We start from the raw sequence: 12500 nt of genomic DNA, 5'->3' as shown, positions 1-12500 counted from the left end.
GCCTGGAGTTTCAGGCGGCTGACGGCTCCGCGTGCGGATGAAAAGCGGCCCATGCAGCAGAGAGGAGGGCCACGGTTTAGATGGGTTTTCGCTTTCATATTTTGTCCGACAAAAAAATTAATTTTTAGTCTATTTCAGTAACAAGCAAAACTAGAAAAAAAAAATCTGCCTTCCCGACGCGACGTGTAATACCCCCACTTCTTAAGAGCACCTAATGCTTTGCACATTAACGCGGCCACGAAATGAAATCGGTTCCCTTTGCAGCCGATTGCAGGTGCAAATTAATATTGTAAAATGAAGATCAATACATGGACAGGGCCAAATCAATACTGGCTAAATTATTGCTGCATTTTCCTCCTCATTCAAGATGAGTTGTGTTTTCCTCTCAAAGTCAATACTTTGCAGCTTTTCTCATTAATTTCTCAATAAATTTGGCAATGAATTTCAATCACAGAACTCGGCAGGGTGAGCCGGGCATTGTGGCGTGCCTGGGAAACACAAAGGCCACGGCGCTGTGCATCACTCACCGGGGGCGCTGGCCCCAGGAGCCCACCTGGGCCCCGGCCCAGCCCCAGGGGTGGGAGCAAACAGGAAGACTTCGGGTTACCCTTCGTGGACACCGAGCGGCTGACCCCAGGTTGCCCTCCCCAAAGTGACATGGCTTTCCCAGCGTCCCGGCCACGGGGCAGCTCCGACCCGCCCGGAGTCAGCCTCCGGCTCACACCGCCGCTACTCCAGCAGCCCCTCCAACCCGCCAGCCAAAGGGTACTTTCTGTAACCAAGACTTCTAGGATGGGAAAAGTGCCACACTTGACTTCTAATTGGAAGTCAGGTGCCTCCTCATTCGTACGGGGAATATTGTTCTGGTATTCACACAGACAGCCCAGCCCGGCCTGTGCACAGGGACCCGCTTCCATTCACCACCGGCTGGCAGCGGATGGCGGCATTGTGATGTGACACCAAATGCAGAAAAGGGGACAGCTCATCTTCCTTGTTACCAAAATAATACCCTTGCTGACGACTACTGGATTGCATTCAAACAATTCTGTTTACATACCTCAAAGAATACATGGGATTGCAGCTTTTATAGTCATGTGGAAACTACACCTGCCCAGCCCAGCCCGGCAGCTAAGGAAAACGGAGTCACGTGGCCTGTCAACAGCTTTCTGTCCCAAGGGATGGGGAGCCCGGAGACAGACTCCCCATGGTGGCGGCTCCGGGGTGGGGAAGGGGCACAGGCCATCCCATAAGCCTCCCCTCCCGTCACCGAGGCTGCTCGAACACACGTGAGCTCCCTGTACGTAAGCAGAACCTGTGAGCAAGAGCAAGGGGAAGGCTAGCCAATAAAAATCGCCCTCAGTACGAAAGGTCTTGCACGATCTGCCATCCTTTCCTTACGAAAGAAAAGTCAAGTGTCCTAGCGTTGCTAACTCTCTCAGAGAGGGTTTTTTTCAAGAAAGGGTCTTAAAACCTAAACAGCAACACAGCGTCCTGCGGAGAGCCATCCCAGCGATGGATCTGCACACTTCAAACCAGAGTAAAATCTGCGCACAGACAAGCTGAAGGAGCTGTGGAGGCAACAGCCCCTCCTGGGGCTGGAGGTGTACCTGCTCCAGAAAGACCCCCACTCCTGTGCTTCCAGAACCAGCCAGCGCCCCAGGGGCACCCATGCCCAGCCCGTCCATTCACGTGCTCGGGGTCCGTCCTCCTCCCTGAAGGTGGGGCCGTCACCCCCCGTCACCGCGCCTGCCCCACTCCGTGCAAGGTGCACAGAGATGCTCAGAAGTGTAACAACGTGGGACTTCGTGAAGATACCAGAGCAACGCAGAAGGGATCACAACATTTTTGACTGTGAGAAGCCAAAGCGAATGTAACGTTCCCCTCTGTGCACACAATAACTTATTCACAAATGTGTGGCAGCCGCATCGCCGTGACCCCCGAGCATCGCAAGCTGATGAACAGCTGAGCGAGATGAGGTCTCCCCGAACAGGTTTTAAGGGAACGCAAAGGAACACCGCTCGGACGCACGCTGTCCTGCACGCGGCCTCCAAACAAGACGCCGAGGGCAAGAGCCAGTCTCCCAACACCGCGAGCCGCAGGGTTCCATCTCCGTGAAACGTCAGGAGCAGCAACGCACAGGGATGGGCCGTGGAAGTGGTTCCTGTGTTCCTGGGGTCCGGGGGTGCAGGGGGAGGGCAGGGGGAGCGGGGAGCGAGTGCTGATGCTTGCATGGTTCCTTCTGGTGTGATCAAAGCGTTGAACGAACAGCGGCTGCCCACCCTTGTGAATATGCTAAAACCCGCTCATGGTACAGTTTGGGGGGATTTTATGCTACACGAACTATATCTGAATAGAAACTAGATTTTAAATGAAGGTAAGGTGTCTAATCTGGATTAGAATATACACGCCAGCTCTCCTCTACCAAGGCAAATACCTTTCATGGTCTGAGTGCCTTCTCGCGGTACAGGTGCTTTGGGCACTCGGGTAACAGAGGGAGGCCCACGGCTGAGTGAACACGGCGGACCCCAGCTGTGGGGAAGAGATGGGGCCGAAGGCAAACGTCCCACTCAGCATAACGTGGCTTCCCAACGTGACTGCCTTTCCGATCTCCATGCAGGCATCTCGAACTCCTGGTCAGGGACGGGAATGTTTTAAGGCAGAGCCTTTGAAGACCTCACCGAGATTAATGTAAATCCCGGAATCCTGCAACCAGAGTCCTTGAACACAGGATTCTGGGTTATGTGCTCATGCAGAATAGTTTTGTGTCCACACAAGAGGCCTCCAAGTCCCCCAGTGTACTGAGACCAGAAGGCCTCTGTGGCCTCACGGGACCTCCCTGCCACCCTGGCCACCCGGCCGCCATCCCGGACTTGCTCCGTCTGAGCTCACACTTGGTCCGTGCTCTTCCCTCTGCCCACGTCCAGGGCCAGCCTCCCCAGCCCCCCACAACACCACCTCTGTTGGAGGTCTCGCTCCAGGAAGACCCGAGTGCCTCCGCTGTCCCTTTTCTTACAGGACAGCACCTTTTGTGAGTATCCATTTCTGTCCTACATCCTGTTCCGCTCCCGGAAGCCTCGGCGGCGGCGGGATCATAAATGTGGCTTGTGCGTCATTTGCCCAGAGCAGCCCAGAACCAGGCGTCAGGCTGCCAGGAAGAAGACGGGGCTCCTTCCGCTGCTGAGGAGCCCACTGCCCGGTGCCACCCGCCCGAGCACCTGTGAGCCCGGAGGCTTTCCCTGGGCCTCTCCACCACCAGCAGTGCCTGCTGCGGGCGGGCATCGGGAAAACCCTGAACGTTCCAGACACCACAGCTAAATCCCAAATCACATAGACAGGAAGCTTCAACATCATGTCCTTCGACGCCATGTTCACCTTTAACGTCATTCCTGTCGGGCATTTTCAAGGGCAGAGGACAGCAGTGATGGGAGTGGCTGTAGAATTCTTGGGCGGTGAGGACCAGGGGTGCCTGGGGACAGGTGGGTGCAGGGCTCCAGGCACGACAGGTGTTCACCACCACGGCACCCTGACAAAGCCCACGTGACCTGGGGCGCTGTCATGGAGACTGTGACGACAGACTGTCAGCACGAGTTCCCCCCACCAGCAGGGAGCCGCGTGATGCAGCCCCCACACCTCACGCACGTGCCCCTTGCTTTCGTGGTATTTAAACAAGTCAACCTCTGAATTAACCTCCATTTTAACTGATGACAAGCACAGGAGGCAAATTTACAGCCTTTAGCTGGGGAATACCCAGTAGTCCAATGCCAAGTACATGGTGAAGCGTCCACCTGTGCCATGCCCGTCGTGAAGGTCCTGCTCCCACAGAAATGCTGGAGTGGCTTCCTTGGCCTCGAGGTTTATCCACCAGCCCAGCACCAAGGAGCCCGAAAGCTCATGTGGGACGTTTCTGGACTGGGGGCGTGTTCATTAGAAAAAGCATGAGCTGGTCTCCAAGACCAGCGATGGAGTGATTTTCGTGGTAAAGCCTCTGGTTGACCACCAGCGCCGGGCACCCAGATTCACAAGAATGGGGATGACTGTGGCACTGCAGGCCACCGGCCCCTCCTCCCACTGTCCACTGTCCACGGGGCTGCAATGGGCAAGGCCAAGGTGTGTCCAGCCGAGGGCGGCCTCCTGGGAGAATAAGGGGTGACAAGATGGAGAAGGAATCCAGCAGAATCCCCCATATCCGACCTCCTCGGTGCCCTGATCTGGGTCCTCAATGGTCCTTGATGCTCAGAGTGGGAGAAGACCCAGGCCCTGGGGTCCGCGTGGTCAGGCAGTAGGACCTCCGTGTGTGGGAGACATAAAGCTCACCTCATGAGGGCAGGGAAGGGGGCAATTGCCCAGGAGGAGAGTCACACAGACCCACTGCCAGGCCACACTTTAAAGGAACTTCCTCCAAAGATGACTTACACCAACGTTTCCCGTGATCTGCACTGGCCCGTGTCTCAATGGGAGTTTCTGTATTTAAAATTTAACACAGTCTGTAATGAGTCTTCTCGAGCATATGTGCCATAACACATGCACTCAGGTCCCTCGTGGAACCAAGTTATTCCATATGCTCATTAAGAGCATTTCAAAACTTCTATTTTGGGCCGGGGGGGGGCATAGCAAACAGTCCGCATCACTGACTAACAGCTTTCCATTTTGTCGTTCTTATTGAAAAACCATTCTATGAAAGGAATTACTCATCTTGCATTTTCTACCATGAATAAGAAAGGACCAACTGATGTGATTGATAATTTTTTAAAAGTACTTTTTCTAACACGGAGCTTCTGGGATCCATGTCTCAACATGGAACACGCATACGGACAGGTCTGCACACCTTCCCCCCAAACGAAGCAGATACGAGCCCTGAGCTGCGGCGGCCTCGCCGTCCCCACGCCCAGCACACCGGAGAGAAATGCGCTCCCTGCCAGCTTCCAACCTGGGCCCTTCATGTCTTGCCTGACGTCCACCAAATGGGTCTGGCAGGAGGAGGCCTGAGGCCTCCGAGACCGTGGTCACCAGAAAGAAAAACAAAACAGTAGCGTGTGGTTCCTGTTTCCCTTCTTCCTGGGCCACCGCGTGATCTAGTCCTTCTCCGGAGCATGACAAGAGGCGCACCCCTGCGTGGCAGGCTCTCCGCTGGAATGGTTCTGACGCCGACCTTCGTCTTCATCGTTGAAATTGGGGGTTTCACCGGCGTCATTTGTGTGATTTTATTTCTACGTTTATGATCTCTGCTTGACTCTGCACTTGGGTGGACTGCAGTCACTTTGCGGCACTTCTCCGTGGGCTCCCCCCAGTCCCTGCCCCCGTGCCCTTCCTGAGTCGTTTTCAGAGGTGCGGCCAGCATCCTTGCCAACCAGAGCCTCGAATAAAACCGCGGCTCATGGTCTCATTCGGCCCGTGACTCCCCTCCCTGGGCCCGCTGGGCAGGTGGGGGAGCAGGACCGGGGACCCCACCGGTGCGGGGGGCTGAGCGGGCGGAGGGGGCCAGGCCCATCTCCTCTGCCCGCCCACATCTCGAAAATCACTGAGTGAAACCCGGATGACCCTTTTGTCCTTTGGGGAAGATAAATGGCTGTCTCCTCTCTGCTACATTTTGTCAGGTTTGGTGCTGGAGAGTCAATACCTTCACCTTGACATGGAAACTTCGTGATTTATCAGTCGGTTTCTCCTCCTGGGTTAGCGCGGCCCCGGGAAGTGCAGCCAATCGGGGCGCCCGGAGCCGACTTTGGTCACAGCCACTTGGAAAACAACCACAGCCCCTCTGATGACAGACAAATGTGTCTTGTTAGCAACTGCCCAAAAGCGCTTGACTTGTACTAATAACAAAAAGGCCATGCTGGTCACCGTGGGTCCAAAGACGGAGCACCCTGTCACCAGCCTGGTTGGGAAATTAGCAAATAATGTTCTTTTCCTTGATAAATGGGTGACAGCTCCCTCTCACCAATCATTTTTAACATTTTGATGCATGCCTATGATCCCACTGGAGGAGCAGAAAAGTTTACTGGCCCTCAATTTTCAGATGATGAATGGAAGTCTCTAAATGTGCGATTTCTGTATGAGGTATAGTTCATTTTAAGCAATTCTAGTAAATGGGTGTCACTGATTAGGACAAATAGTCTACTTGTGCAATAGCACAAGCGGTGTGTCTCATTCTCCAGGCCTCCTTCGAGACAGGAGAGCAGGGGACAGCAGTGACCCCGGGAGCCCTCACAGCCCCGCTCCCCAGGAGGGTGCGCGCACACCCCTCGCCCACTTAGCGTGCCGGCAGACGAGCAGCTGGCTCCCTGGTGTCACGCTGTACCACAAAGAGCAGAGACACGGGGTGGGGGCCCTCCCTCCCCCCGCGGCCCTGAGGAGCCCTGCAAACGACCGTCCCGGGCGATGGGCGAAGATCTGCCCTGTCCTGCCAGGCGGCGAACAAATGACCAATGCCGAGGAGGACTGGGTGAGATCACGGCGGAGGAGCTGTGTGCGGCGCGGACAGCTGGCCCAGCACCCCAACTCTGGATGGGTCCGGACACGCCCTGAGCCAAACACACGGCCCCACCTAGCCCTCCTCACAGAAAGCCAGAGGTCTACCCACCAGGGACGGTGGCCTCCCAACAGACACCCTCCAACCCGGGGAGAGGAACCGTGACACCCACCCGTAGGGCCAACAGAAAGGAACAGACAGGGACCAGCCAAGACCCACCGGGCCTCACCGGCCAGGGCAGGCCCCTCGACGGCCGGAAGCCTCCCCAAACTCCAGGGCCCGCAATTACAACATTCATTTCTCCACCAGGCCCACATACGTGGTTAACAATTTGTAACTGAAGCGAGCAGCGGCTCACGCTGAAGAGAAGCAGGAGCGTCTAGTCAGGCACAGTAAAACCAGTGTGAGTCGTGGGGGCCATTAGGAGTCCTTTGTGCTGTGGCTACAGGGGTCTGTTTGAAGAGCGCAGGCCTGGGGACAGCTCGTTGGTGCCGGCCGTGGTCGGAGGGCACTATTGACTCTACAGCGTGTCACTGTGCTGTTGACAGAATCACATCTGAATGCACACAAAAGATCTTTAAAACACTTCAGAAACATGAGTGCCTTTCAAGGGGGTGACGTGAGGCGGGGGAGAGCGGGGGAAGCCTGCCAGAGGCTACGGGAGGCCCTGGGCTAGGAGACGCTCCTCCCCCCCCCCCCACCGCCAATGCCAGGACAGCACCTGAGGACAGGGCCACCCCCGCCTTGACATGTTCCCCATTTAAGGCACAATCTGACTTAACACACACAGTATCGGAAAGAACACAAACAGTTAGCAATTACTGGCTGAGTAATGATTTCACAAGCCGGAAGCTGAATGCACGTCTTTGTGCAGAAAATCATCATTTTTATGTCCCCGTCTAGGAAATGCCTTGCAGACCTGAGCTGGGCCCACGCACAGCAGGCAAGCCGCGGCCGCACGCGCTCTGGACGTGTTGACCATCAACTGCCAGTATCTTGGTGAGGGACTGGGTTTGGCCATTGGCAGACGACAGGTTGATTCCTGGTAATTTGTGATCATTTCTTTCAATGAGCAGAAGAGATCTCTACCATGAGGGTGGGCCAGCCAAGCATTCAGGTGCAGGAGGTCAGCCGTGAGCCCCCCGCCACAGGCTGCACCCCCAAATCCTGTGGAATGATGCCTGAAGGTGAGCCACTGGTGGCCGACCAGCCTCGGCTCTTTGTGGAACAGGAAACGCTTCTGCCACGTGGACGCTCTGAGAACACAGTGATACACGTGTGCGGGCACACCTCACACCTGGAAACGTGTCTGTTAACTAGTTTTCATTCTAACGTGATTCCAATTAGAAGCATACAGATTCCAATTTGTCTTAATCAAGTAACACGGTGATGCCTATATTCTAATTAAAAAATAATTTCTTGTATTGCTCTTAACAATTTGATGTGTTTCTCCTGGTGAAGTTATAAATGTGAAACTGCTCAGTTCGCCCTTTACCACGAGTTTCTCAGGTAGGACGATTTGCCAGGACTGTTTCAATTATTATTAAACAAGCAAACGATCACTATTCGACAAATATTAAAACAAGCATTGCGCTCAGTTATTAATTTGCACTATTCACTTTTAAATGCAGCAAATATCTCATTAATTTAATTTTAGGTGCCCACCCGTTTATATTACATTTTACAGTCTAAAAGGCAATTTACTATTAACTGGCAATTACATACAGAGTGATTGTTAATTCTGCTCCTAAGTGCTAGCCGCTTGAAAATTGTTCTCTCTCTCTAATTTTTGACCTTCTTACAACAGGGGTGAGGCACACTGGGAATACAAAGGACTAGTATGGAAGAGCCGGACATGTCATTTGTGACTCATTCTTTTAATTCACCGTGCTAATCAACTGAGCGGCTGCTGCCTCCCAAGGTAATTGTGCCTTTAGAGTAGTTGAAAGCAGCAGGCAGAAGGGTCTGGATGGATCGGCTTGGCCGGCCTCCCCTTCCCAGGGCGGGGGCAGCAGAGAGCACCCGCACCGGCTCTGGGTTGACTAATCGGGTCTGGTTCTGAAAAATCTGGTGTTTCTCAGATCACTGTAAACAGATCATTTAGGCCCTTTGCCTCTGGCGGGCGGGGCCCCTGCTCTGCGCACAGGTCCATTATCTCCGGGCCGGCTGCCTCGGCCGGGAAGGTTCCATGAGAGGGTGTCCCGGCAGCCTCCGGGACTGATGGGAGCCAGATGCCCAAGGGACGGCGCCCTCCCTGAAGGGGCTGCATGCCCGGGTGCTGACGTCCAGAAGGGCTGGCTCAGTTTTCAGTGGGGGCAGTGCAATTCCCCGTGATTGCTTCATTGTCCCCATCAATTTCAGGGCAATGCAAATCAGACAGAAGCTTCCAGGTCAGACAGGTTATGACCCCACCTTTCCTCTGCTCCCTGAGAGTGTACGGGCCCCCGTATCCCTTACACAGCGTTTGAAATGTATATTCCTGTTAATGATTGGGGTGTGGGGAGAGGCGATATTAGCCTCCCGCTAGGAAAGGCTGAGCTCACTGAATGGCTTCATTGAAACGCAATTCGTGGGAGAACGCTTGACGGAAAAAATCCCCAAAGCCTTGGGCAGCAGGGACCCCGCACCAGGATCCCCAGAAGCCTTGGGCAGCAGGGACCCCGCACCAGGATCCCCAAAAGCCCGGTCAGCTTGGGGTGCACGAGATGTCCACAGCAGAAACGGAAGACGGCTTCGGGCCGGCGGGAGGCGGCTGGCGCTCACCAAGCTATCGCCCTCACCCTGAGCAGGGAGGAGGTGAGCACCCCTACCCTTGGAGGAGAGGAGGCCCCCGGCCAAGAGAGGCGTCCTGCACAGAGAGCCGCCCGACCCTGGCCGTGACTACCGCCGGCCAGTGACAGACGCCCCGCCCTCGCTCACGGTCAGTCTCTCCGGCACCTGTTTCCCAAGCTCAGCCTGGCCCCTCCTGCCATCAGCGGGCAGGGCGGGGAAGGTGCACGACCAGACCTTCCTGCCATCGTGGTCTTACAACGGCCGCTGACCACCCCCGACCCCAAAAAAAGCCCGCAGCTGCAGAGGTCAGATCTGGGAAAGGACCCCCTGAAGGCACCGGCCAAGGGCTCTAATCAGGGTGGGCAGACTAAGCAGGAAAAGCCCACTGCGCGCCCGCTCCCCTGCGGATGGGGCAAGTCCGTCTGGCCACTCTCGGACACGCTCACGGCAGTGCCCTACACCAACTAGAACGCTCCGGTCCTGTGGCAGCCATGGGCGCCCACACACCACGTGGCTCGTGAGCGGATAATAAATGTCTCCTCCTTGGAGGGACTGGGGATCCTTGTGGCTCTTACCCTAACTGTCCACAGAAGGTACTGCTCTCTGCATGCCCACCTGGGACAGACAGCGCCCTTAAGTTCTCCCTGACCCCCACAAAACCCATGGGGGGAGGCCGAGGAGTAAGCAGAGCTCAGCAACATCAGGAGTCACAGGGCCCAGGTCCTTGGGCCAACAGTGGGCAGAGCGGAGCCTCCACGGAGCAAACCCACAAGCCAGAGGCCCTCGGAGGTGCCGTACCCACACCAGGGAGCACAGAGTGGGGTGTGGAAAGCGCGCAGGGGCACGACTACAGCTCGCACACGAGGATGGGCCCACAGTGGGTACGGGACACCCAGAGGGCACAGGACGGGACTCTGGCTGCACCTTCCAGGGACCCAACCCGATACTGCACTGGCCGCACAGTGCTTGCTTGTTGGAGACGTACAGAGTGCTTATTAGATGCCCCACATTTCATAACCCTGTTTTGCATGAGACACACGGGGCCCTCGCAAACTGGAGGAACTGCCCTTCTCAGTCTCTGGGTCTTCCCAGGAAGCCAAGAGCATCTGGACCCTGGCAGTGGGCCCAAGGGTGTTCACCCATAGCTTTTTTGCTACGCCCACTCTCCCTTGGTTCCTGGGTGGTTCTCGGCTCCTGGGAGCATGTGCCGGTCCCACAGGAGAAAGCGGCCCATAGTGTGGGCACCTCTCTCCCACCTTGACAATCTGGCAGGGTGTGGCGTTTTGGGGAGGACGACAGAGGAGGAAACTGCCCCCGCTGAGGACCCCAGGTATCACTGGCAGGCAGGCTATTGAGGGCCCAGGTGCCTCTGGGGACAACAGCCATGGCTCTCTGAGAGGACCCAGGTCAGCACACCCCTGAGCTGATGCTGGGCCTGCAGGAAGTGGTAGTGAAGAGTTTGTTTTCCATTTCCCACCCAAAGCTTCCTACAAGGGGCAGTGGGTGAGTAACCCCTCCTCCCTCCTCAAACTACTAAGTGGAAGGGACCTCTGCACCCCCCACATCCACCCGCCTGGTGGACGGAGAGGCCTGCATCCCAGGGGGAGCCCAGACCCTCTCCAGGACGTCCTGTAGCCGGCACTGCGTGTGGTCAAGGCCGCAGTCCCAGCCCAGGCGCCAGGCATGGAACCCCTGCCCCCGCCCCCTCACCGCACAAGCACATCGAGGCCACAGCAGGAGAGAACAGGGGCCTCTCCCTGTCACCCGCGTGGGGTTGCAGCAGGTGCCATCCATCAGTACAAACCTTCTCACGTCCTAGAGCTTTTGCAGTTGGCTAGGACCGAAAATCAAAACGCAAAGACACTCTGAGTTTATCGATGGTGTTTCTCAATTCCACCTCAGACAAATGGTGTTAACGCAGTGCCTTGTGGGCAGAGCACGGTGTAGGACCACTCTGAGAGAACGTGCCATTTCAGAGGTGACCCTTTCTGGTGACCCAAGTTTGAGACCCTCGCAGAAAACGGGTCCTCTTTTAGAAAGAGCAGAGGGCCTGGAGCGGACACCTGGTTTCCGTCAGCGGCCCATCTATTACGGCATGTGTGGCCTTGGGCACATGACCTGTGCTTCATCTCTGAGTCCCAGTGTGTGCAAATGACAGCAGCACCACGAGCAGCCACGCGGCGATAGCACGGGCACCCAGGGCCGTGCCCCACGGACCAAGCACACGGGCAGCTGCCCAGCGGAGGCCGGAGTTGACTTGCTACCGACAAGCCCACCACCTCGCTCCACAGGCCCGAAGCCAGGGGGCCATGGGTACGGGGAGGGGCCCAAGAGCTCACGGCCTGTGGGGGCTACACCTGTCCACAGCATCGCTGACTTGGACGAGGCTGCAGAAACCGTGCACCCCACTGACCCAACCCTCGGGCCAAGGGGGCCTGGCCTGTCCTTATGGGGAACCCGCCTGTGCAGGCTGTCACTGGGAGGAACCGTCCCCTACTTGGGCACTGAAGTCGGAAACGTGAACTCACCGGTGTAGACAAACCGCCCAGGAGCACCTTTACAGAACTGCTTGGATTTGTAGGACAGGGTGACTTCAACGACTCCAGGAATGTGCCGCGGCGGGGTCTGCACCCGGATGGCGTGGGGGGTGATGAGCTGCGAAAACCACACGTGAACAGGCTTTCAGAGGCGCTGGCCGGGGAGGGCGGGCACTCGTCGGTGGGACACAATTACCAAAATGAGCACAAATTGGCCCATCATCCCGGAATGCTCCCTCCTAGCTGTCACCCAGAGCCCGGGGTTCTCCAGTGTTCCTTAAGAAAAATATCTGCAAACGATCCCGGGTTTTACTTTGCAGGAAAGGCCACAGGGCATCATTCATATGAAAATTGCCACCATATGTCTCCTTAAACCTGCTTCTAGTAATTCTAGCACACTAATTGTTGCCCGGCACAGAGGGGACCTCCTACGGCAGGTTTGAAACCCCAGGGTCGGGGCGGGGGGTGGGAGGGAGGTTCTGTGCCCACCCACCAGAGAAGCCCCAGCCACAGGCGAACCGTCAAGGGACGGGGGCGGGCGTGACAGGGTGCCCGGGGTCGGTGCACCACGGACAGCAGGCCAAGCCACTCGCGGGACAGCCCCGCCAGACGCGGCCCGAGCGCGCAGACTTACCTCGCTCCACACCAGCATGGTTCCGAACACGACTTGCAGGCCGTCGAAGAAGTTGTCTCCAATTATGATCACGGTGGCTCCCCCCGTGGTC

The 12500-nt window shown here is 56.5% G+C and overlaps 1 protein-coding gene across 11 annotated transcripts in view; it reads right to left on the bottom strand.

Annotated features, from left to right (window-relative positions):
* The window catches only part of EBF3 (EBF transcription factor 3), a 121128-nt gene that overhangs the window by 18710 nt on the left and 89918 nt on the right, over window positions 1-12500 (bottom strand). For all 11 annotated transcript variants that reach the window (XM_040624516.1, XM_040624505.1, XM_040624506.1 and 8 more), the window contains exons 9-10: window positions 12410-12500; window positions 11767-11893 (exon numbers count right to left, since the gene is read on the bottom strand). The exon at window positions 12410-12500 is cut by the window's right edge and continues 40 nt beyond it. In XM_040624516.1, coding sequence (XP_040480450.1) covers window positions 11767-11893; window positions 12410-12500 — 218 coding nt within the window. The remainder of the gene's footprint in view (window positions 1-11766; window positions 11894-12409) is intronic.

This window comes from Ursus maritimus, unplaced genomic scaffold (genome assembly GCF_017311325.1).
Source record: "Ursus maritimus isolate PB19 unplaced genomic scaffold, ASM1731132v1 scaffold_7, whole genome shotgun sequence".
Taxonomy (NCBI): domain Eukaryota; kingdom Metazoa; phylum Chordata; class Mammalia; order Carnivora; family Ursidae; genus Ursus; species Ursus maritimus.
This window is presented reverse-complemented; position numbering and strand designations above follow the sequence as displayed.